General features: G+C 39.2%; 1 protein-coding gene across 5 annotated transcripts in view; it reads right to left on the reverse strand.

Annotated features, from left to right (window-relative positions):
- Positions 1–598: 598 nt before the first annotated feature.
- LOC311221355 (leukemia inhibitory factor receptor-like) overlaps positions 599–26,266 on the reverse strand; it is a 60,985-nt gene continuing 35,317 nt past the window's right edge. For 3 of the 5 annotated variants that reach the window (XM_084305268.1, XM_084305270.1, XM_084305269.1), the window contains 13 exons: positions 25,389–25,518; positions 23,366–23,529; positions 22,016–22,161; positions 19,032–19,197; positions 18,814–18,884; positions 18,164–18,377; positions 15,166–15,345; positions 13,460–13,561; positions 11,722–11,889; positions 10,923–11,084; positions 9,790–9,883; positions 9,155–9,233; positions 599–8,325 (listed from right to left, as the gene is read on the reverse strand). In XM_084305268.1, the coding sequence (XP_084161394.1) occupies positions 7,687–8,325; positions 9,155–9,233; positions 9,790–9,883; positions 10,923–11,084; positions 11,722–11,889; positions 13,460–13,561; positions 15,166–15,345; positions 18,164–18,377; positions 18,814–18,884; positions 19,032–19,197; positions 22,016–22,161; positions 23,366–23,529; positions 25,389–25,518 (2,315 nt within the window). In that variant the 3' untranslated portion in view covers positions 599–7,686. The remainder of the gene's footprint in view (positions 8,326–9,154; positions 9,234–9,789; positions 9,884–10,922; positions 11,085–11,721; positions 11,890–13,459; positions 13,562–15,165; positions 15,346–18,163; positions 18,378–18,813; positions 18,885–19,031; positions 19,198–22,015; positions 22,162–23,365; positions 23,530–25,388; positions 25,519–26,266) is intronic. The other 2 variants (XR_014619304.1, XR_014619305.1) reach the window with 2 other exon arrangements.

Genomic DNA, 26,266 nt, shown 5'->3' on the forward strand with positions numbered 1-26,266 from the left:
TTTGCTAGTTTCAAAGTGCTGTAACATAAATAGCTTTAAACATAAAGCCCATGTTACAGACACCATAGAAGCTGATCATCTCACTATGAGAAAGTGTCCTCTATCAACCAAGCCAATCCCATGGTGTGCAGCTTGGACCCCTTCTTCCTGCATCGTTACATGCTGCGGATAGGAATGTCTGCCATGCAGAGCCATCCACCAGAGAGCTCTGGAGCTCCAGCTGGTCATTTCTTCAAGCCTTCAGCCCAAGCCTGCAGGGAAATCATCGCTCAACACCCCTTACCCCGCTGTCTTAGAACCAGATGCCAAGGACATGGGTAAGGAAAGTGACCTTCTTCCTCTTGTCACATTGCATGACATGAACCAGGAGAACTTCAATGAACCATGAACATATGCACTACAAAATGCTGTGCTTAGGAGAAGCTGCTCAGAGAGTACTTGTGTTACTCTGCCGATCAAGAAACCAAGGCTGTGCTTGCCAGATCCTGTGGTTATTTACTCTGGCACAAAGTTAAAATAACTCTGTTTATGCTACAGCATGAGCAGAATTTACTTCTTATTTAAAAATAAACATGCAAGCAAGAAATATCAAAACATGTAAGAGTGTAAGAAAATATATTTATTAAATTCCATGGCAATACTATGGTAAAATTGTTAAATACATGCGTATTTTTAGACACACAAGCAATACAACAGGAGTTACAACAGCCAAGCAAACTAGGCGTAAAATGTATGCAAATTTGGTATCTTAGTGTTAGGTTAGTCTTACATGTCATCTGCCCCACTGGAATATTATTTCCCCAACACAGTCCCATGCTTCCATTTTCAAACATGCATTTGTTTAATTGCTTAGCTAACAGATTTTTGTGTTGATACATGTTGTTGAATCACTATTCCACTTGGTATGCTACAACTTCATTAAAGTGCATTGTGATGATTTTGTTTAAATTGTAAAAGACATCTTTTTTTTCCATAACAGATCTGGAAGCTGGAAAACTTTGTTACCATTCAGCAAAAGAAATATGTTAAATGACTGATTAGGTTTAGTGTGTTAGGTTGGCTATTTTGTCAGTTTGATTTATTGATTTATTCTCAGAACTAATTTCTATAGATGACCATTTCAAATTGGGAAACAATATTTTCACTAGTATTCAACAAAAGTCCATTAAAATATTTGTAAAAACATAACATAAAAACATCTCTAAACAAATTACTTATGCTGTAAAAAATATGGTATAAAAAGAGCTAAAAAAACATTGAACCTGTTCACAGTATATATTTTGAAAGTTACAGCATTATAGTACAACATTTTTTTTTCTTCAGGTGACCTGCATGACTTCACTAGCTCCACTGCTTTGTGTGCCAGAGCCAGACCAAAGTTCAAACTATCTTTACCTTCAAGTAGGGTTTCAGATGAGAGGTGATTCAGTTATCTTCCTTTTTGGGCATCCCTGCTTTACAAATGTTTCTGGCAGGCTATGAAGCATACGGTGCTGTTCATCGTAAGCCATTCTTAAAATCACATTAAGGAAACACTGTCTCAGTGAAATTCAAGATTTTTATTTATTTATTTATTTATATTACTACTAAAAAGTGTGAGACCTTACCAGTGTCTATTTTACTTTGTCCTATTTGAGCTTTTGGAGCTTTTCTCAGCCCAAATAAGGAAAATGAAAACATTTCAGTTTTTACATAGTCTCTGGTTAAACTTTGCTCTCTGGGTACTATGGTTTTCACATTAGACCAAAGTGAGTTGAAAAGGTACTGAAACGTGTGGCAGGCTCATGGAAGCTGTGCATCTATTTCCACTGCAGCTTGCTTTCAGGTAACTCCAGTTGAAGTGCAGCTTTGGGACTGTCCAAAATCCTATCTTGAGACACCATCAGGTAACACGTTAAGAAATAAGGATGGCTTCTGCGCTGGCTCATGACAGAGTTACCCAGGCACAAGGGCAAGATGAGTCTGGCAAGCAATTAACACCATCCCTCACAGAGCACCCTGCTCACAGGCCAGCTCACCTGCAGTTGGAAGCTCAGCCCCCAACATATGAAATACAAATACTCTCTTTAGACTTTTTTTTTTGTTTTGTTCAAAAGAGAAATCAATTAATAGACATTTTTGTGGGGAAAAAGCATTGTTATGCACCCTGGGACAACTTGTAAAGTTACAGAAAACCCTGCCAAAATCATCTGAGGTTTGTTTGCATAACATGCAAAAAGGAAATAAACATTGGCTATCTTAGAAACACTGGGGAAAATCCAGAGTTATATAAATAGGAGAGGAGGGGAAAGAAAATTGTTATGGAAGAAACTGTTTTCCAGCTTCTAAGAAGGCATTTACAAATTTAAGACAGGCCTAAGCATGAGGAAATGAGCTTTTAAACACTCCAATGTTTCTGAATCTCAGCATTTGGGGTCCGGGACTGTGCTCCCAGGCTTGCTAAGGACAAGTCAATGAAGAAGCCAACAACGAATCCTTAGAACTGCAGACATTGTCTCTGAACAGCAGGCAGACAGGTCACTGCTAAATGCATGGCAGCATGAACTCTGTGTAGGATGGCAGGAGGAGTGTAGATAGCAACCATTTCCTCTAGGCGAAAATGCACCTCCGAAGGCATTCAAGTACAGGACTCAAAAAAACATGCTTAGGGAACCGTAAGCCAACTTCTTCTGCAATACGCACCTAGTTACACAATGCTGCAAGCACGTATTTGCCTAAGGAGTTAGGACCTTACTTAGTGTTAAAAATACTAATGTCATTTGATCTGAAGTCTTCATCAAAGTCGTGGCGGAGCAGAGGATGCTATTTACATGGGAAGCTCCTGATGTATTTATGGTACAGAGCCTTGTTAGCAATCTGATTGTTCAAATACTACCCATATTTTTCCTATGCATTTCAAATTCTTTTAATATATTTCTATCTACTCATAGGTACAAATATTCTATTTACAAAGAAACAATTGTCTAAAAATAGACCACACAATTTCTCATTGCCTTTTAATAGTGATATCCAATCACCTCCCTCAAATGCATTCAATTGTCTTCATTTTTGCTACAGTTCATGTTCAACCAAGTGTCCAGGAGGACAGCATAAGAGGGAACCCCACAGTCTTCCACTTCAACTTTACACAGTTGTACTTCCCAAAAAGGGAAAGAAAAGGGGGAGAGAAGGAGGGAGAAAGGGAGAAGGAGAAAGAGAGGGAGAGGAGGCTTGAATGTGCCTCTTCAGAGCAGCTTGAAACTTGAGCTGAGCAGGAGCACTCTGCTGCCTGCCCTGTGCCCAGCAAAGGAAAGCTCTGGTCCCCCACATAAACCAAAGATGAAGAAACATGTTACACTTGCCAATTGTGCCGTGACAGACAACACAGCCACTGGTTCCCTTTAGAAACAGCTTACCCATGAAAGCAGCAGCTATGGATAACAGAGACACCTACAACAACAAATGTCAGTGATTAGGTCCTAAGTCTGCATATGCAGCCACCACACAGCAGGGGAGATAATTCACTGCCTGCCCATAACATTAGCTTACTTGTTGAAATATTAACTAGTAGTTCTGTGAGGTATATCACATTCAAATCAACAACTCCCAAATTTAAGACACAAAACCAAGATCCCAGATCAGCCCCTGCACATCAGTTAGAACAGCAAAAATAACCAACACGTCAAATAGGAGAGTGCATGATATTACATCAAACATGACCGTTGTTCCATGCATGAAGTGAACAGTACAAAAAAAATTACAAAAAACAAACCCAACTGTCACATTTGACAGGCATGGCTCAAAACAAAAAAGCAGCAGCACTGATGATTTGCTTTGGAAAGACATTGTTTGACATTGGCACCCTGCATCTCTGAACACTGATCCAGCCAGAGAACTGAAGCATTGAATTAGGAGTAACAGTGTTTTGGATACAATCTCTTCTGCTTGTATCCCTTCTGGAAGTTTTTTTTTTCTCTCTCTCTTTCTTTTTTTTTTTTTTCCTTCTTTTTATTAAAAAAAAAAGAACTTTCTATTCTTTTAGAAAAAAAAAAAAAGCAAAAATTTAAAAGGACTAAAACAAAATAGATGTTCAATAAAGGAATAAGATCTTTCAGAAAATTACTGTTATGAAATACAGGACTACAAGATTCCTAATACGTTTTTTAAAATCAAGGAGAAGGAATTCTACTCACATCTAATTTGACTGAAGAGGCTCACTGGGAAGTCCAAAGGCACTAGTACGAGGAGTCTGATCCCCTTAAAGCCCAAAGTTTTAATCTTACAATTGATACCAGTACATCTAGAAGCTAAACAGCACCACACTTTGAAAGTGAATTTGGTATGGAAGACATTCTTAAAGATGCTTTAAAGATAGTTTAACATGTCACTCAGGCTCAGCCAGTAAGACTGTGCCCTGACAGTCCTTGTCGTTCATTCTAACTACTGCATGCACCTAAGGATGTCTTCATCTGGTTACTGAATTAGCACACATACTCTCCCTGCCCATCTAGTGCATGGATTTGCTGCAGAAGATTTAAGACGGGCATTTGAAAGGAGTCCTCACTGGTAGCACTGAATAGGCTTGATGGGAACCACATAGTGAAAGTAACTGACCTTTCTAGTGCTGGAATGAAGACTGCTCACTGGTTCATAACCATTAAGCAACAGTAATCAATGCTACATATGCTGTGCAAGCCTGTGTCTCTCCCCTACTTGCCCCACTGTAGTGCTACTGATACAAGATTAAGGATATGGTAAGCCATTGCTATTAACAGGACTCTTCTGCCCTACATCCTGGAAGTCAGAATACCAGACAAATAAAATAGATATTCAAAGTTTAAAAAAAAAAAAAATAATAAAAATAGCAATGACAGATAATTACATTCAAGTGCCTTAATAGCACTGAGGCAGACCCTAACTTTGGGGAATTTTCCACTACCTGATCACTAAGAAATGAAGCAATTGAAAGTGCTTCTGGCTTCACTGAAAAGGAAGAGCAGCGTGAAGGAAAACCTGAATATGTGATAGTTGTGTTCAACTATCATAAGAGCACTGTGCAGGGTGTTAGGCTGATTTCTGTGAGCTCCAAGTGTTCTCTGCATTCAACCTGACTTTTAGTCTGCCAAGTTAAAATTTGACAGTACTCCCAAACTTCAGTTTGGTGTTATTTCTTGCAATATACAGCCATAAGAAAGCACTGTTGTTCTTCTAGATCAGTTTTCTTTTTTCCTATGAATCACCATACAAGAGTAATTGCTCCTCTGCACTGAGAAACAGCTCCATTAAACACAAACACAACAAACCACTATCCATGCACTCTGTTCTTGACATCTTCTGCTTCAATTAAAAGCATATGGCAGCACAATCTAAAATTCATCTTAGGAGATAAATACATAAAGAAAAATCTGCCTTAGTGAAAAGAAATCATTTCTAAATGAAGCTTTGTGAGCTTTGGAATAAAAAGAAAACATGGTTAGTATTAGGGTATACCCACTGCCCAGCTATAAAGCACAAAGAGCAGAACTGCTTCCATTTATGTATTATTTTAGTGTTCTGAATAATAGGCAGTAATAGGTTAGGCAGGAAACTTTCTCTTGCAGGGATGCCTGGTGACAGATGGACACCAGCTATGCACACTGCCTTTCTTTTCACTTGCAGCTCTGTTAATTCCAAGATTCATCCTCAAAAGCAGAATCCTATCTGCACTTTCAGTTCTTTCAGGCAGACTGATCTGGTTTTACCGGCTTCACATTTCACTCTTCCAGAAGGCCCGCACAGGCAGTTGCTACTCATGATGATTTGGAAGCTATTTAGTGTTTTGCCTTTCTGTCAGTCTTGAAATCCCTCTGCATTTTCATTCTACAGAGATGGCAGAGACTTTCCAGTAACTGAAACCACACCACCCCTTGCTGTGACTAGGTTTAGCCTAATGCTTGTTTTTATTTTGATGGCCAGATAATGCAGTTTTGTAGACTGAACATCTGTTAAGCTAGCCATCCTGCTGGTCTGCTCACACACCTTTACAACTAGCCCCTTAGCCAACTCAACCAATTCAACCTCTTTATTTGGTCTGGAATCTCATTTAGAAATCCACTCATCTTACTTATTCCAAAAGCCACAATCTAGTTCAGGAAATCAAAATTTATAAAAAAAAAAAAAAAAAAAAAAAGAAAAGAAAAGAAAAGAAAAGAAAAGAAAAGAAAAAGGTTTAGTTACAACTTTATGAAGACCCTTTCTGATCAAGCATTTAAACAATTGATCTCTCATCACTGTGTTTTACTTATAAAGTGATAAGGAATAGGTAAATTAGAAAGTACTTTGTCTTATAAGCTAGTGAAACTCATAGCATGCCACAGTCTGAAGTTTACAAAGTGAAATGTTACAATTACAGCTGCCTATAGATGCATATGCAAAACCAAAAATTTTCAAAGATGATTGTTCTGAACACTTTTTTAAGCACACAAATTTACATAATTTAAGCTATCTTTGCTTCACATGTCTGGTAAAGGAGAGGTAGAAGTAGTGGCACTAAAACCTCTTGGGTTTCTCCATGCCACTGGAGCAATCCCACTTTGTACTCCTAGATAAGGTTTGTAGAGAAGGTCCTGTTGTATAGACATTGTGGAGAACAGCCAGGCAGCAGGTGGCAAAGCTAATGCAATAAAGACCATCCAAAGAGCAATTTGTTCTCAAGGAGCTATAGTACTACCTCTAATTTCTGGTGCCAAACTGCTTGGACAACTAGTGTTAGTGGACAGAGACTTCCTCATGGCTTACATTACTGCATAGTCCAAAGACTGCTGAATACTGTGGGGGAATGGAGTATTGTACCACTCTGAGGCAGGAGATCTGGAGCTGAAACTATAAAATACAAAATGTATTAGTGCAATACATTAGGAAACATTAATTCCTTAACCCAAGGATAGAAAAAATATAGAGCATTCAAAGTGTTTCTTTTTTTAAAAAAAAGTTTAAAACTTCATGCAGTTCTTGCTGAGGTTTAAATCAGTGTTACACTTTTTTCCCAAGTTTGTACCCCTGAGTCAAACATTGAATAAACATACAGTAGGTACAGGAACTAGTGTCTAGTTAAAAAGCAATAGATTTGAAAAGCCATTGCTTCAGAAGTGTTAAGCAGTGACAATACCCTTTTGTATGGGAGAAAAAAAAAAAAGTAGCACTTTGATTTGTTCTTAGTTTATCACTAGGTAAAAGATCTCAAGAGTTTCCAACCATATCCTTTCCATGCATTAGGCTGAGGTTTGTGATAAATGAAACCCTCAAGTGAGTAAATCTGTTGGGGATACACTGTTTGAGTATGCACGGTTGAGGACAACTACGACAAAGCAAAGCAATCTTTCCAAGTTATAAGTTGTATGAGACCATATTAATCTTGGAACACTATGTGAAGGTAGGCAGAGTTCTTTGACTACATTTATCGGGAGATCTAAACTCAATACCCCCTATATCCAATATACTTTACTAGAGTAATAACTAAATTGCTATAACTTTGGCCTCTTAGCCTCTATTAAAATGGAACATCAACACTTTCACTAACTTAAACATGATAACATTCAGCTTACTAGAACCTCTGCTGACTGTCTCCGAGAATAATGCATGCTTTTTGCACTTTTCTTCCTCCTTTCTTTACAACATCAGGAATAAGAGCTTATTTAGAAGGCAGGTTCAGGTGCAATGTGGAGTCACTTAATCATTTGGTTTGTTCTGAAAGAAGTGTGTAAAGGACCACCCTATGTTACTGGGTTTGGGAGAATCTTCATCATCTTTTGGGGGAAGCAGAAACTGTCGGGAATTAATAGAGCAAGGGCTCCCAAAAGATGCATTTTCGTTGTTGCTTTCAACTGATCCAGGAGAGTCTGGAGTGTCCATGTTCCAGGCATTTGTGTTTGCTTGAGGTCTGTAACCTGCAGTTTTATCTGATTCTTCCTCTGCAGGTGAGCGACTTTCTATTTTCAGAGCACTGATAGGCAGCTGCATTTGTGGCTTATAGCCTGCTGTAGTCACTAAGTCTATTTCTGACTCCTCCTCTGGTTTAATTTGAGGCTGATACATTGACTGGATGTCAATGTAAACCACCTGAGATGACCCCACAGATTCATCCATAGGGGGATTTGAGATTTCCTCTTCAATGATAGGGGGGCAGTAAGACACAACCACATGGTTTTCTGTTTCTGAGTCAGATCCATCTTCAGGTACAACAGTGTCTGCTGCCGGGGACATCATCTCTGTATCTTCAATCTTGGGAGCTGCAGACCGTGTTTCCACCACTTCAACACTATTGGGTGTACAAGGGTTCATTTCCAGTGTTTTTAGAGTCTTATTTCCCTGAAGTAAGAAAAAGGAGAATGGCGAGAGACTAAACCAAAACACTTGGACGTCCGGAAAGCAACAGTCTGCCCAAATTAAACCAGTATGCTGGCTTGTGGCTTGCATTCATTCCATTGCCATTAGTACAATATAAAATAAAAAAAAAGTATTTTACTTCTCATTTTCTGGCTCATCACAAATTCCTGTTAATGTTAAAGCATTTCAGCCAAGTTAAAGAGAGTCTAGATCTTGCAGTAAGTGTTTGAGAACCATTTCCCCAAATCTCAGCTATGTATAATCCATTCCAGAAGGTTCACGGAATCACAGAATCACAGAATAGAAAGGGTTGGAAGGGACCTCCAGAGGCCATTGGGTCCAACCCCCCTGCCAAAGCAGGTTCCTTAGAGCAGGCTGCCCAGGTAGGCACCCACATGGGCCTTGAATATCTCCAGAGAAGGAGACTCCACAACCTCCCTGGGCAGCCTGTCCCAGTGCTCCGTCACCCTCACCATGAAGAAATAGGTTCTTTAAATTTTACACTCAGTTCCAACTATGGTGCCTACCAGAAAGTTGGAGATGTGGCACATAGACTTTCCACTTCTCCTAACACTGTGACAAAGATAACAACTAACGGGGAGTAATGTACCCATCTTCAGAGACTTCCTATTAGTGTGGCAAGACAGGAATACATTGCAATATATACAGAAGTCACGCAGTGTCTTGCCCTGCTCTCCTCTGCCACAGAGTTGTTTTACAACAGGAGCAGAAGACTCAAAACTTGCAAAAGTCTTCTTTACTCGCAATACCTCTTAGAAGTTTAAAATGCTAGATTTAAAATCAGGTTTACCTCACAGATGTTCTTCTGAAACTGCAGTGCCTTACTGTTCTCAGGATTCGGGATCTCTGGATAAAATGTTTCTTTAATCCTTTAAGGAGGAAAGAAAGAACTTTTAAGTTACTAAGCCCTGAAACAGATTGCCAATACACTGACAGGGTCAGGACATTTCCCTTTAATTCAGAATACTGAAGACATCTGGCATAAAAATTTAGTGTGTTATACTTTCACTGAGTATTTAATGGAAAGAACAGCAAACCATTTTTTTTTAACTAGGGAACCTGATATGCCATGTTTACGAGAAACTGAAGATGGGATGTCTACCTGAGTGTTTGTGGGTAGCTCACAAATTACAATATGTTGCCAGCTTATTTCCATTTTGGAACTATTTATAAACAGTACTCACTGGGAGACAGGCCCCTGTAAAACCTTTTTGCATTCCTAACTCTCCCTTATCTCCAACTTAATTTCAATTTCTTCCTCACCTTTTATGAGGTGTTTTTACCACCCCCTTTTATGCAAAGGTCTGTAAAAGCCCACTGACATCTTTGGGTATTTGCAGAAAACAAAGATTAACACAAATAATGGAAAAATCTAGCACTGAAGCAAACACAACCAGAAGATCAGAACTGAATGCAGGCATTTACCATTCCCTCTTTCTATAGCAAAAGATGCTCGCCACCACTCCAAGCAGAACAACCACTGCCACAGGGATGAGAATTGCAATGATTAGTCCTACAGCTGGGGGGACAGAAAAAGAAAAAGACATTAAAGATATCATCCAAAGTTGCCAGCAAGGTTTATGCCTTTTCTAACAGTCCCACAGAGTACAGACCATTTAATCTAAGCAGAAACAGCTAACAGTGTCTGTGAGCAGTGACCTGTTCCATAAACTTCACCTTTGCTGGAAAGGCAAAAATCCATCTGTAAATAGAGCTGACTCAGTCATAGCTGCTTCAGCATCAGCAGATACCTCCTTCTGATTGCTTAATTGTGAAAGGCTTCCATTGCCACTGATTGCCACTGCTCTCAGTAGGCACTGGCATTGCACTTTCAGGTTACTTGAGCTGACCAAATCTCTGGTAATGGCTCTTACAGGCCAACTGCACTGCACTGCACAAGTTGTGCTGCCTTTTAAATGGTTTACAGTGCTTCTAATCCCCAGGGTTGCTCTCTGATACATTCCCACTGTCTTTCTTCATGGATGTTAAGTGCTTTCATGTTTGACTTTTTTGTGTATTTTAGTTGCACCCCAGTGTTTAGTCCTTTCTTCCACATGGAATACTTTTTTTAATTCTTGTTCCCCAAAGTCAACATCTTTTTGTAACTGTCTTTCTGGGTTTGTTTCTGTCAGGGGATTGATAAAGCTGAATTCAAAGCAAAGAGGCATCTGTTTATAATTCTGAAACTGGTAAATATTTCCATAATGTCTTTCTTCCCATCACGTATTAGCAGATATTCATCATGGGAAACTTGACAAGAACAACTAGATGCTCGAGAAGAGTAAATTCAGGCTCTACCATATAGTAGTAGTTTAGAAGTTATTTTTCTTGCGTAGGTTACCAAAAAACTTAAGATAGCTGTAATAGGAAATTAGTTTTTCCTCACTCTGAACTGTAACATTTTTGTGTTTAAAAACAAGCAACTAAATAAATAAAAAAAAAAATAGGCTGCAGGCCCAGTGTACATAAAGGGACCAGAAAAAAAACAAACTCAGCTTTATATACACTGAACAGCCCCTATGCTAAAGAACATTAATGATCAGGGATATTCAACTTACAGTCTTCCTTTGTCACCACATAGAGGCTGTTAGGAGGGCTCAATCCACCAGCTGTGTAGGCTTGTAGATCCAGTTGGTAACTTGTTTTCCCTTGAAGATCAAGTATTTTCAAAGACTTTTTTGTTAGGTCAGTGATATTCTTAACTTTAAGTTCTGGATTCCCTGTTTGTTTAGAAGAAGAAAGAAAAGCATACCTTGTAAGAAAGGATTCAGGGGGACAGCCTCAGCATTAGCAAGACATTCTTGAAGTCAGCTTACTAAATCTGGAGAACTCTCTGTGTAACGACAAACTGAAACAGAGAATCCTGGTCATGCTGCTTGCTTGCACAGCAGCAAACAGCACAGGCCTGTGTTGAATTTTTTACTCTCATGTTTGTCCTCTTTTACTAATGTGAGTTATGTTTCAGATCTGTACAGAGTGTGCTCACAAGATGGGTAGTGGAAGAATATAACCTATTAGACATAGCCATGTAACCTCCCCCGTATGTCGTCCATCCGGGGCATGTCTACGTAGGGCAGTGTGTCACACTGCCACTTAGTCACTACACAGCTCCACAGCCTCAGTGAACCGTGTTTTTCTCCAATTTTTGCCTTATATTAAAAAACAACTGTGCTACCCACACAAGGAGTTGATTATTTCAAATGCCTTTGTCACATATCAGGGACCAATTATACCAGTGACTAATGCAACTGAATTATGATAAAAACATTTTTTTTTAAAGTGAAATTCAAGTATTGAGAAAAAGAAGAAGAAGAAAAAGCTTAAGCAAGGAAGTTACCATCTATAGATTTCATTTACCTGATTCCAAAAGTCTAGGCTTCAAGGCATCTTTTTCACCTTTTGCAAAGGAAAGACGATATCCTTCTAAAAACCCCTGACAATCCTCAATAGGCATGTCTTCCCATTTTACCAATATTGAATCTGAAGAAGTTTCTTCTACAGTAAAATTTGGTGCACGTTTTGGAGCTGTAAGGAGAATTATGAAGGAGAAAGCTAGTAAGATAAACCCTAGTACTAAATGCAGAATCTGGGTAAGTGTTGCATCAGTTTTATCTCAGGTCTGGCATGTTCAGCTTTTTCTTGAATATCTTTCCCTCACTCTCAAGAATATCGAAAACACTGAGCAGGTGACACTACAAAGATATAAGTTTATTGCTCTCCTTGTTATTAATTACTGCAATATTGTCTACTAACAGAAGCTGAAAGAAAAATCTCTTCTTGGGCTGCCTTGCTAGAGACCCATACACATTCTTCCTGCAACTAACGCCAAAAGATTGCATAAACATTCAGAAGTTATAAATTGCCTAGCTTTTAAAGGCTTTAACTTTTTGATCACATAGCTTGTCTTCCAAACTTCACATTGCTACCATGGAAATCTATCTCTGCTTAAAAGAACTGCTTAGTGGGTATTTTAAGTCCTTACTGCAATTCCTGGACCCCACAGAAAGTGTTACAGCAGGTGTTGTGTAAGGTCATGTAACAGGACTTAGTCCGATGTTACTGCTGGTGCTGAACTCATGTTTTTGAATGTATCTATTTTGTCTCGATGGTTATTTGACCAAAGGCAAATCTGATGTTTTAGAATAAATCTACACTCTTGTGCAAAGTGAACATATTTCTCAGTTTCTAATAAATTTCCTCCATGTGTCCAGTGTATTCTTATTCCTACAAAAGCCTTTATCTTTTTTCTTGAAAGCTTCCAAGTCTGTTGAGAATGTACTCTGAAAATTCTTCTGGGAGACTGTACATTATTTTTACAGAGATGCAAATGGCTGAAGGCTGAGTTTCTGGTAAAATTGCCTTATTCACACCTTCAACTTTAGGAATGAAATAAACAATGATATTTCCAAGGGATCAGATTAATTCAGCAGCAAAATTTTCCAAGCAAAGTGTCCTAGCAGAAAACACATCAAACTTCAAAGGAAGATGGGTGCTATAGTTACAATACGCTTTACACAGGAGCTGTTAAAGAGTAAGACAAGTTCAGATTCCTGGGAACGGAAAGCATTCAGCCACTAATGCATTTCCATGTAAGTAAGCCTTGCTCTGGATCACAACCACAATAAAAGCGGTGAATGCAGTACGGGAAGTGCAATTCTCAGAGTGGTTTGTACCCTAGGGTCTAGTTCTGGTTTATAAAGTTCTTATACACAGAAATGTTGTAGACATCTTTTACTCCAAATGTGCTTTGACTTGACAAATCCATGCAAGCTGCCTCCTCTCCTGAAGAGCTGACCACATCCCTGTGGTTCACCTTGTAACTGTGCCTTCAGCTCTGAAGACTGCTGCCTACAGAGCAAACTTCTGCTCTGTGGTGGCAAACCCTATGCCACCATACAAGCTGAAGGACAGGGGGATATTTCATGCTGGGACCTGAAGTGGCTGAAGAAATATATTACAATTATACATAGAGAATGAGCAGAAGTCAGTAGCACTGTATGGGGATTCTGGTCTCAATCTTCTGCCAACACTGAGCTAAAAATAGACACAGTCTAAATTCACTTTGTAAAGATCCTGAGTGATAAAGTGCACTTACGCAGCTCTTTCGTATACCCAGTTATGTTTTTCAGTAACTGATATCCACTGGATTTGCAACCATATAGTGAAAAGTTGTATCTCACTCCAGGTCTAAACAGAGCTGTAAGAGAAAATCAGACAGTAAGAAGATGTCACTTATAAAGTGTGATGCTTTTAACTTTCGCATGGCACAGACTTATATAAATATGTATTAAAAAATGAGTCTTAGGCTACAGCGTTAGGTATAAACACTATCCATATTTGCAATTCTTATAAAAGAGAGGCCATCAGGTGCAGTTTAGGACCAGTAAGCAAATCTAGGTCTTGGAGAAATTTTGGTTCTAAACAAATGGAATTCAAAACAAGCTACTCAAACTGGAAAAATTACTCTTTCCATGAGGAAACACAAACTGAAGTTACCAGAAACAATCCTTTTTCTTTCCACCCACAGCAGCCATGTAGATCCTGCCTCCTCCTCGGAAACAAAAATGCATTTTGAAATACATAGACCTACTGCAACAACAGTACAAAAAAAAAATAATTCAGAGAACTCTCAAAAGTGATACTGAAGCACTTCAGCAATGAATTCTAGGTCTGGAATGACTCCACAAAACCCAGAGAGTCATCAAACTTCCATTTTATTTGTCTTTGAAGGGGGCATAGGTGTCTGATACATTGAGTAAATGATTTACCACTCCCTGTGATTTCTGCAAGTCAATACCTTCACACTGAAAATCCATCAATCTTTTTCTAAACAAGATGCCACTGTGGACCACTATAGAAGTCAAGTGGATCTTGCAAGAGTTGAGGTCCAGATGGAGAGATTCTCCCAGCAGGACCAAGCACAGAGGCAAATCTGCCAGCTTGAGCCCTGCCCTCGCAGCCTGGAAGCTCCACGCTGCAAGAAGCATCCCAGGAAAGAGCTCAGGAGTCAAGCAGTGCATTTAGGACAGACATGGTATTGTCTGCTTAGAAAAAGCAAGCTCTAGCCAGCACAAACAAAAACATGGACACTGCATTGTAATTACAAGCAGGAAAACATATTGCCCCCTTGACAAAATTTGCCCTCACCCTGACTTTCCAATGCACACAGTTCCGAGTTGATTTCTCTAATGGAGGCTTTATATGCTGAACTCTTCTAGAAAGCAAATATATATATCCTTTTAGGGAGCAATGAAAAATCCATCATCTTTCTTGGGTCCTCTCTTTCCTCTTCTGCTCCTATTAGTCCCACCGCAGCTGAGTCTCATTTCCCTGATCTGCCCACCAGCATCTAGAGACCTGGAATGTGCCCTGTTCCAGGAAATTTCAATTGCTGACAGCAAGCCAACACATGGAGGTCACACTTAAAAAAATCTGCCTGATGTAAAAACAACGGATTAGTCTTTCCCTCATCCTGAGCAAGGCTGTTTATGTTTAGAATCCAAATAAAACCCCACTCCCTAGATTAACCATTATGCGTTCTGATGAATTAAAAATTTGTTCAGTGTAGCTAGAAAAGGTAATTTTCAAAATAGTTAATAAACAAAGGATGAGATGGTATTTGGTTTTGGCATGGCTACATAAGAAATTAAAATAAATGCAACGCTAAGAACAGTTTCATTTGTATACATAAGCACACAGCAGTGCAACAATCTTTGATCTATAGTATTGGTGCTGCTATCATTTCACTTGCTGTTCAGGCTCTGACCAAGAAAGAATCACAAAAAACAATTTCTGACTTACCAGATTTTATCACTGCATCTGTTGTATTGGAAGGAAATTTCTGCCAGTCCACACTGCAGGGTTCAGACCCAGATGAATGACACCATTTTACTATATAGCCACAGGTCATGTTGGGGTAAGAATTCCAAGAAATATAAATTCCATTCCCCATTGCCACGGCCCGATCTGTTTTGACATTGTCTACGACAAAGACGACACAAAAATCCATCAGAGACTAGACACTTATCTGTAGTCCAAGCTGGAAGAAAGGCTTTCAGCCAGTGCACAAAGGTTTTATAAACTGCAGTCATTTCTAAGAACAAGAAGTGCACTCCTGGTACTGTGAAATTCGAAGCGGTGCACTCAGCTATGCTTTGTGAAATGCTGGAAATCAGATGTAGCCTGCAGCAATCCCACAGCCAGTCTTAAGTATGATGACGAGAAGTACTGCAGCTCAGGACTGGCTAAAAAAGCACTTTTTCAAGGTAAGGACTTACAGCAGATGGCAGGTTCAAATCTGACTTGACACCAACTTGGCAGGAGCCTGCAGCTATAAATTCCTGCTGTTATTTCATCTAACAGTTTGCTTTGTGTTCCTCTCAGACTGTCTTGCTGTCACTCGCCCAATCACAGACAACAATTATTCACTGGGAATCAACAGCAAGAGTTGAGTCCCGGGTGAGCTTTACCGAGATACCAGTCTCACCACCAGGGTGAACAAACAAACAAACAAAACAGCTTTGCTTTTAGTTCTTTTGTTTGTTTGTTTGTTTCTGATTATTATAGGTTTGGCTGCTCTTGAACTGATCAGATCTGGGAATAACTTCTGATTCCTGCAGCTTTCCTCCATGGCTGGCTGTCAGACGGGACCCTGCAGAGCTAAGGGATGTTTTCCAAAGGCCATCACAACAGCTGTGGCCCCACAACAGATCTTCAAAAACAGTCTCAGGGTTTGAGTTTTTCTCATTTATGCTCCCTACTGAGGCTATTATTTCATGTCATTAAAGCTATAAACCATGGAAGGCTGAAGGGCAATTTTTAAGAAGCAACATTGTGAAAACTTCACTCTCACAGACAAGCTGTGAATGCTGAAGGACTGCCTTATTCTAAATAATTTTAACAGACAGCTCAGTGTAAAATCCTTTTCTAATTTGCTCATGGCAAGAAAAACAAATACTTAAACAAAGTAAAGTCAATGCTAGAATCTTTCAATACTTTTCCCTAAAAAAATTATTACACATCCAATGAAATTACACTTCCATAAAGCTGGAAAAGAACATATTTCTAATGTTTCTGCTTTAATTTTCCTATTTACAGGAAATACTTTTTACAGACTGTGAGTACAGCCTCTAAAATGCTTAAATATTCCACATTCAATATTATTTCCTGAGCCAGAAGACTAAGCTTCACCCAGGACAGTACCGCTCATTTTGGGGTATTTATAGCTGCAATCTACAGTAGTAGAAATAAGTACCAGCACTACAGCACTACTGCAGGAGGGGAGCCAGATTATGTGCCCCAAACTCTGTACAGCACTTTTCAGAGACAGTAACAGATTAATTAAGGCAGAGTACCCTTTGTTTGTGTTTTCAGTTTTCACAAAACCTCAACAGATCTCAAGCTTCAGAGCCACTGATCTCTTACAGACATTAAAAGCACTTACAGACTGCACACAGGAAGCAGCCAGAAAAGATGTTTGGGTAGAAATGTCATCCAGTTCAGTAAATGAGTCATCTTTCATGACTCCAGTCAGTGACTCAGACAATTCCTATACCAACTTGGGAGCAAACCTTCAACGAGTGCAAGTTGGGTAACACCAAGGAGAACCTCAGAAACCCAAGTGCTCATTCCAAGAGAAAGCTATAAAATGATTGCAAAGCTCCAGCTGCCATCAGCTGTCCCACACCACAAGCCTATTACAGAGACCTCCCCAGCTCCCAAAGTCTAGCTCTCTTTCTGCTCAAGGAGAGCTACAAAAGCGTTTTCATTCTCTTATCTGTCCTATACTTTTATCTGTTCCTGTTACTTTTCCCTCCAGGGAGCAAATTGAGAATACATTTTTACGTATTGCTGTTTTGAAAAAGCACAAAAAACCATTAAGAGCAATGATTTTCTTTTGCATAGAAACAAACTCAGTTTTTCTCTCGATGTGAATCTCATTCAAAGCATGCTTCTTCCTGCAAGAGATGGCATTTTTTTATCAGAACCTGAGTTGCAAGAAGGGTGACTGAGATATCTGCTCTCTGGGTGGGGAAGAAGAAGCAGTACCATACATCCTCCAGGCAAACCAACTAAAGGAGCCAGGCGTTTCATCTTTGGGAGATTACACTCTTCCTGGCGTGCAGAAAAGCATGGACTCTCAACAGTAATATGCGATATTATCTGCTCCACAAGCTCAGTGTTAAGAGCAGAAAATCATTATATGGCTCAGCTACTTTCCTTTACAAAAGCCCGCAGCAAGAGTGGCAGTGTTTTAATTGGGAAGCTGAAGTCCTACCTTCTTTTCAAACCCCAGCTCCCAGCACAAGGATGCCAACACTTTACTGGCCAGCCTAATTAATATTCTCCTGCAGAGCTCAGAGGCACTGAACCAAGAATTCCCTTCTTAAAAAGGCACAAAACACCTCCAAATCCTTATTCTGATTCTCTTTGGCATGTAACACTTTTCAGCCTCTCAACAAGAATGCAGAGAAATAAATTGAGATCCATAAATATCAGAGAACTACACTAATGCTTTGAAGCTTCATTCTTGTTGTTCCTGGGAGGTCTTCAGGAAAGTGCAACATAGGCTGCACACTATCACCCTTCTTTTATGCAGGGAGGGCAATTAATTGGAGAGACACTACCCTAAGAACAAAGCAGTAATTTTTAACTCCCATCCAGCAGAACTGAGTGGGAAAAAGAAACACAAAATAAAATCAAACAAACAAAGCAAGTATCATCTAATTTTCAGTCATCAAACTCAACAAGGCATTCTCCAAACTTTGAAGGTGCTTAGCTCTCCACTGGGAGTACTCACCACTTGGAAGTTCTACAGTTGTTATCCTTGAAGGAGGAGATGAGCCTGCATGATTTTTGGCTACGACACTGACTACACAGTCATTTCTTCCAAGTTTTATCTCAGTACTGTTTGAGGGCTCTGTGACTTCTTTATACTCCAGTGGTTTCTCTAGCAGGTAGCAGGAAACTTCATGAGACACTATTTTTCCATTGGCTTCAGAAAGGGATAAGGGCTATGAACAGACACAGAGCACATTACAACAAAAATGGAAAAACAAACAAACTAAAAGAAGTCATAGGATAATACGAATTTAATGTCTCAGTCGTATCTGATGAATACATTGGACTACCAGGCAGAAAAGACAGTTATTCAAGTGTAACTTTAGAAATTAATATATAAGTTTGTAAGTTTTTTGTTTTTACTGGGATGTATTAAAAATTTAATTGTTCCAATAAAATGCTTCTCAATGCAAACTTTACATTATAAGACTTCAGTAACTTCCCGTTTGGGCGAAATATTTATCTCAGTGGATAGTTATATAAAAAGTTTTTTTTTTTTTTTAAATCTGATTTATTGACTATAAATTTCATTCATTTATAAATTCGTAGGAAAATAGATTTTCATAGTTAGATTACACAATATATTAAACCTTTAAGTGTCCTATCTACCTTCCAGAAGATTTTTAGACTTTTTCCCGAAGGACTTCTCTCTCTCCAGATATCTGGTCCTCTTGCAGGAGCTAAGAAAAAAGAACATATTTTTTTTCCACACTGCATAGTAGACAATTTAATATCTGTCAGAAAACTGGCTTTTTAGATAGCTAATTTTAAAAATACTTGGCTTCACAAGTTCCACACTTTATCATCAAAGAATTGAATACACTTACGGGCTTCCAGTGTTGTGTGCTCCTCTATCCTGCTCCAGTCACTCCATCTCCAGAAGTGATCAGCAGCTGAACAGCGCACCCTGAACCAGTATTTGGTGTAGGGGTGCAATGTGTTCAGCTGAGCTGTGTAAGTTGAGGATTTTCCACCAGGCATGGAGACATTGTGCTGTTAAAAATTTGCAGAATTTGACATGCTACATATATATTTTTTCCTTGTAGATTATGTTGAAAGTCAACATTTAAAGAAAGGTGATATTTTCCCCCAAGAATACTGACTGCGTGAAAAAAAAAAAAAAAAAGCTGCAGTCAAACCCTACGTAGCTATTGCTTGCCTGATAGAAAGCAGTCTCTCCAAAGACAGACAGAGCATACAGAGAAGCAGTGTGAGAACCCAACTGTCTGTCACTGTGAGAACCTCATCTGTCTGTCAAAATGAAGTCATATATAGCACAGAAATATGAAATACCAGTCAGTAACACTTCTGAGTGAAAAAGAGAGAGAACATGGACTTCACTTCCTCTGCTATAACTGTTCCCTAAAAGTGTAAGCCTTCAACAGGATGAACTCTGCACAGAGGAGCAAGCTGCTGCTTCCCACCAACCTCATCTAGGCCCCCTCTCTTCTATAAGCAGCAAAATGTTTGTGCAGGAGGCAAGCCAGGATTTCACCTTTGGTATTCAGAATCTGAACTCACATCGTGTTTGTGCACAGCAGACTGGGTGGACAAAGGACTTTCTCCTAAGACGTATTCACAGATGCATGCTAAAGGCAGTCCATCTGCACAAGAAGCTTATCATGCAACCTTCATACTAGACAGGGCTTCTTCCTTCAAAACATAGTATCCAAGTCATACCGAGCTGGCCTCTATTCACAGCTCTTACCACAGCACTAGTCTCTCCTGTTATTCTTAAAATGGTGCAAGTCTATAGAACATCTCAGTTTCACGACTACATAAAAATCCCTAAGCCTGGGAATATGTTTTACTGATTCTAATTATAACACATGTGCACCACAGCTGCTGCCAAAAACTGGACTCCAAGTGATTTTAAGCTGCAACTAATTGTGCATTTCTAAAGCCAAACGACAACTTGAAAAATACAAAAAAGCCAACAATCTCTCATATGGATGGAGAAGCTTCTGAAAACATCCTCAAAATGCCATGTAAAAACCCATAACAATTTCACAGCTACTTTTTTATTACAGAGGACACTTGGAAGTTTTTTATTAAGCAACCAAAGACAATGTAACAATGTTGTAAAAGCTTCTACCAAGCTGTGTGCCATGTTTCAAAATATCTGTAACACAGGGCTCTGATACAGGTGCAGAAAACTTTAAAGTTTGTAGTGGATGACCTTATAATCACTCACTGCTCCAGATTACTGACCCCATAGCAGTGCTGATAAGCAATTATGCACCCCAGGCTTCAAGCAGTGCAATTCAGGCTAAACAGAACTATGTAAAACTTTTATTATTATTATTATTATTATTATTATTATTATTATTATTATTATTATTATTATTATTATTATTATTATTATTATTATTTTATTTTAAGCTGAGCTGGGGGTGGGTGATGCTCAAGCAATTATTTCCACTGCTGACTGCTTCAGAAACAGTAACTGTTGGGAGTAATGAAACACAGACAACTGTGGGTGAGGATATCTCACCACCACACCAAAATCCAACACAGCAGAGCTGTCAGAGCTTGTTATTTACATGTTAAAGCCAGTTTCTTCCTCTGGTAATTCCCAATACCTATGTTTTTCTCCGCAGTGCCTAGTCTCTGGGTACTACTTAGCACATCATTACAGAGCAAATACAAAATCTTAAGGCTTCCACACTCTGAAAATGCTTTGAAAGCATTTAAAAAAATACTCTTATAAAGCACGCATTTATTACCACCCTATTATTTTAGAGACAACGTATATAACAATTATGCTCAGTGTTAGCTGCATCACTTCTGTGGCTTGAGTGACTTCATTCAGGGCTGTGCAACTAAGTGCAACTGGGTAAGAAAATACCTCTGCTAAAGATCGACCCGAGGAATAAGCATTGTTGAAAAGCAGCCTCTGAGTTTAATGTGCTCATATTATAAATTTGGGCTCTGTGCACCGAGACTGTGTAATTCAGCATCCACCTACCTGAGCTGGTCAGAGACACTCCATCTGAACACATGAACAAAGAATTTGGGGGTAAACCTCAGAAAAGCTGAACAGGCAGTTTTGCCATTAGGCTTTCCCACTGACACAGATCACCACGTGCTAAGTTAGGCAATAAGGATGAAGGGCTCCAGCCAGTGAGACAGAGCACCAACACTGGGCAGCAGCTGGAAACCCAAACACTAGGAATCTGAACCCCACCCAAAACCACCACCTCCTACCCAGAGATCCTCACCAGGGATTTACCTACTGATATGCCAGTGGGAGAATCCTTCCTGATCCTGCCTCTACACCACTGACACACAAGCAGGTTTAGCAACTCCGTATAACAGCCACACACGTGCCAAGTGCTGACAGCAAGCAAATGAAATGTTCTCTGAGGAAAATGGGGGGAAAAAAAACTAAACCAACTAAAGGTTACTAGAGGCAATCAGAAACAACCACTGTGGAAGTCTGCAGGGCAGCAGCAAGACCTGGAATGAATGAATGTTAATACAGTTTGCAACAGGAAGGACAGTCTGCACAGTTGGCAGATTGTTGTCTAAAGGGTCAGCATCAAGTGCTGTGCATGAAGGCATGAATACACCATCTCAAAATACCAAATAATACAATGGTTAAACTGACCTTCCCCTAAACTACCTAAAAGCAACCAACATAAGGAAAGCAGGCAACAATGGAGACAAGCACAACTTTTTCTGATTTTACTAGATGAGCTCCTAGTCATTACTGTATTCATCATTTAATAAGATGACCATAATGAAGCTCTGAAAAAGATCAATATTTGAGCCAAAATAATAATAATAAATCAGTAAAAACAACACTTACCAGTTTTTGCTCAGAGTGACCATTGCTAATTTCAATTTGACACAGAAGCCTGATTTCAGCAAAACTGCCATTTATAAACCAACGCAGATGGACGCTTGTAGAGCTGTTACCAGAAACAGTTAACTTTTCCGGAGTTTTTGGATGAACTTAAAAATTAACAAAAAACAAACAACAAAAAAACACTTACTATAAGAAAAAATCATTCATTTCAGTTCAGAAAAAATGTTTTTAAAAGATTGAAGAGGATCAGAATAAATAAATTATTTGATTAGCACCTAGAATATCTTGGGCTTCAAAGACACCTGCAAGCAGCCTCATTCCTAAAATGCTTCTTAATTACCAAATGTGAAAACAAATTTACTTAAGCTGCATGTTTTGGGCATGCATGATAAGGTGACGGAGATTCAAAAAAAACATTTCATCTTCTATTTATTTAATCAAAACAGTGAAATGTGGGGTATTTCAGAAGACCACAGTGGCACATGAAATTCACCCAACCTTGGGAACTTTGCAAGTTGTAACTTAAAATCTTCAGACTAGGACAGGGAGGGACTCCTGGATGAACTCTCCCTGTCCCAAACTCCCTCCATGCTAAATTGACCTGCCAATTTACTCTTACAATTGCAGTTTCAAGGTAGTTGTCATTAGGATATAAAAAACACACAAACTTGAACTGCAAATTCAGTTTTTCAGATAGGTTGGCTGAACACTGTAAGTATTGTGAAGCCTTGAATACTAAGCTGTGATTGTGGAGACAGAAAAGGATGGGGAAGAGAGTCAGCAGCAGAAAGGTGGTTGTCTTCTCCCTTTCCTTGATTACACTGAGTGTGCAATGAAATAAGTTCACGACTGCAGATGATCAGGCTATTACCAACAGCAGGTAATGCTTCTGCTATTTTCTTTTAGATCCACTTCCTTATGCTTCAAATGCTTTTGATGTAAACCTGCGTAATACTTCGCCTTATAAGCAGACACTGAAATACAGGGTCACTCACAGTTCATGAACTTATGCCTAAATTTTAATTATTAATGCATAATAGAATATGAAGCAACACATAAACAGCAGTTGTTCATTATTAGATCACTAGCAGCATTTATCCATCCAGCATTGTATCCAATCTGGTAGCACTGCTGGGGAGTACTGAAATCTCCTTGTACACCTAATCTTGCCTCAGGACATGCCCTAAGTTTTCTTTTCTTATTTTAAGTTCACATTACCTAAGGAAGCAAAATACTTGTGACAACAAAGCAAAATAATCACAAGCATACTATGTCAGATTTCTTTCAAACCCCAAATAAACAAATGTCTAGCATGCAGTAACCATATTTCTTTCCCTTTATAACTCTTACCTCTCTGACTTATATCAACCAAAAGTGATGCTTCTGTTTGTCCAATAGGATTGGAGACACCTAATAGGAAATTGTAGGTTTTTTGATCACCCAGTACTGGAAAGCCACAGACACGCTCTTTGTTCATTTCATTTACTTCACAGGAAACATTTTTTCCAGATATCCTACAAATCAAAAAAAGTGGGGAAACAACTTTTAATATGGTATTTTCTAGCAACAGTCAGAAGTCTAGACTGAAAACACTACAGAACAATGGGTTCACTGACACACGGCTTACAGAATGATTTGATTGCAGTGACATATCTAATACCTCAACACAGGTGAAAGTGGCATCAGTTGTGACTTGCCCTGTTCTCACATGAAACTCATCTTCCACTATCATAACATTTCCATCCTCTCACTTGTCAAAAGCTTGGAAAATGGGTAGGTCCTGTAAAACCACCTCACAAGCCACAAGTAAGACTCTGATTTGAAGTATCTTTGTTCAGATCAGCATACATTTGCATTGGAAGTATGTTCTTAATTGCCTTCTGAACTAAGGAGATATGACATATTACATCTTTCTATTGGCCCTGCCAAATGTAAAGTAAGATTTGTTGCCAGGGTTACACCCACAACTCCCAGCCATTTTTAAATCAAACGCAGGAGAGGCAGTCTGGTAACACCCAAGACCAGAGCTACATCTTTAAGGGTAAAAAACAAAGTGTCTATGTCTACGTCTGTGTCTATGTCTATGTATAGGAGTTGCTTTAATTACCATCAGCATAAACCTCTCATTCAGTTGCACAAGTTTAATTTCCTCCTTTGGACTTTTCTATGGGTGTGTGTTCTAGCTGAGCTTTGGGCTTTCTCCACGCCACATTCTCCATTTCAATAGCTCAGTGTGGGCTGATGACAAGGATGAGAATATTTATCCTTAAATGCATCATATTCATTTCATCACAGCTTTGGACTGTGCAAAGCAAGCTGGAACTACATCCTCACTAATGAGCTGAATATGGGAAGCCAGTGACTAGCGCTCCTTTCCATTGAATATCTGCTCTGTTTCACCCACCTCTTTGTACTCTACCCAATGACTTTTTTAGCACTAGCATCCTGGACAATATGCGTGACCATAACTCCTCATTCCTTCTGACTTGCTTCCAAAGCCACCATGAAACTCTATTTCCCATCTGTTGGGGTGACTCAGGCCTCTCCTGTCTCCCTTCCCTGACTGCTCTTCTGGCATTAAGCGGAACCCTCCTCACCATGGGAATTTTGTTAACTCCTCAAAAGCTTCTAATCATAACTACCATGGAATCCCATTTGCAAGTGGGATTCCAAAAATAGTAATGATTTTTTCCAGAGTAATGATTTTTCACTTTTAAGGCTTTAGATGGACTAGCATGGAAGACAAACTAGTAGAATATCAGCCTTTGCTTCTCTCTGTGGATGTTGCTGGTGTTATTTTTCCTTTTCAATATCTTCCAGGTATTGCACACTTTGCTTGCTCTACACGCTCCAGTTTATGATGCTGGGAGAAGAATGGGAGTAGGCTTATTGCTATTTTCCTTAGTAGAGTGTGGGAAATGCCCCCTGGTTTGTCTTACAATTGCTCCTTAGTGAGTTTCTATCATCCTGCATAGCAGAAGCTCAGTAAATGTCTGAAAGATCTGACACGGGCAGCACATATTTAAAAATATATATAAATAAATAAATGAGTAAATTAATCCTTCCATCTCCCTGTTTTCTCATATTGGTTTTATTCACATGTTGGCAGCAGTCTGACACAATAAGCCCTTTATTTTGTCATGAGTCCATAATGGCAAAAGTCTTTGGGAAAAGCCATCTTTAATTTTACAAAACTAGGGTAAGGTTTCCCAGTTTTGTTTTTGGAGTTAAGTTCCAGCTTCCACAAAATATGTTAGGCTGCAAACAATGGAGACTTTATCTCATTTAAGCAGACATGGAGCAATAAGTAACAGGCAGCAATGGATATATTCCAGTTCTACCTTTCCACTCCTACAATGCTGAATTGTTTTACCTTTCAAATAAGCTGTACTTTGTTCCTCGTTTTCCGTATAGTCCACTGGGTCTACCTGGTTTCCAGGTGCACTTTATTAACTCAAAGTTGGATGTTTCACAGCTGAGGTTTTGGGGAATATCAGGGGCATCTGTAGCATAAAAGGAAACCAAAACAGTTAGACAATGTATTCTCAACCAAGTGTGACAGTTTTGGGCTATTAGTTTTCTGAAAGCATCACCAGTAGTTCTGTTTTTCTAATAGGTCTAGACTGTGTGCTGCAGAACACATAGTAATATTTACTCTCCAACCATATAAATAACATTCTTAAATGAATAAATAGATAAATAAATGGATAATTACTATCAGCCCCAACTGACTAACACTTGACTTTAGACTTCTAAGTGGGTGGGTAAGCTGGTAAATCACATGCAAATATGTTCACAAGCTCTAGGCTCTGACCTGGAAGTGTTTCACTAAAACTCTGCCAAGACATTTCCAAAATTGTGAGCGTCAGTTTAGCCACTGAGCAATTTACAAATGCTGTCAGTTATGTATCACGTTTTTTAATGTGCCATCCCCGCCAGTGCTTCAAATTCTTCAGCCAAGTCACGTTAAGAAGATGTTCCCTTTGGCATGAATTCCACACTGAGTTTGAAAGTTAAAGCAAGCCCTGAATGTCTCATTTTCACCTTTGCATTGAAAGTGATTATTTTTTTTTTTATTTTGTTCTTTTCTCCCATACTACTGTAGACTGCCCTCCTGGGATGGTAGCATAGATGGGGTAACCAGGCTGATGTGAGGCTGTGCAGAGCCCTTATCTGAACTCCTGTACACATTTCCTCAAGAGGTAGCTGAAAAGCATCCATGTAGCTGCTTTACCAAAGGGGTACTAACAC

Source organism: Netta rufina (assembly GCF_964035555.1).
Source record: "Netta rufina genome assembly, chromosome: Z".
NCBI classification, from domain to species: domain Eukaryota; kingdom Metazoa; phylum Chordata; class Aves; order Anseriformes; family Anatidae; genus Netta; species Netta rufina.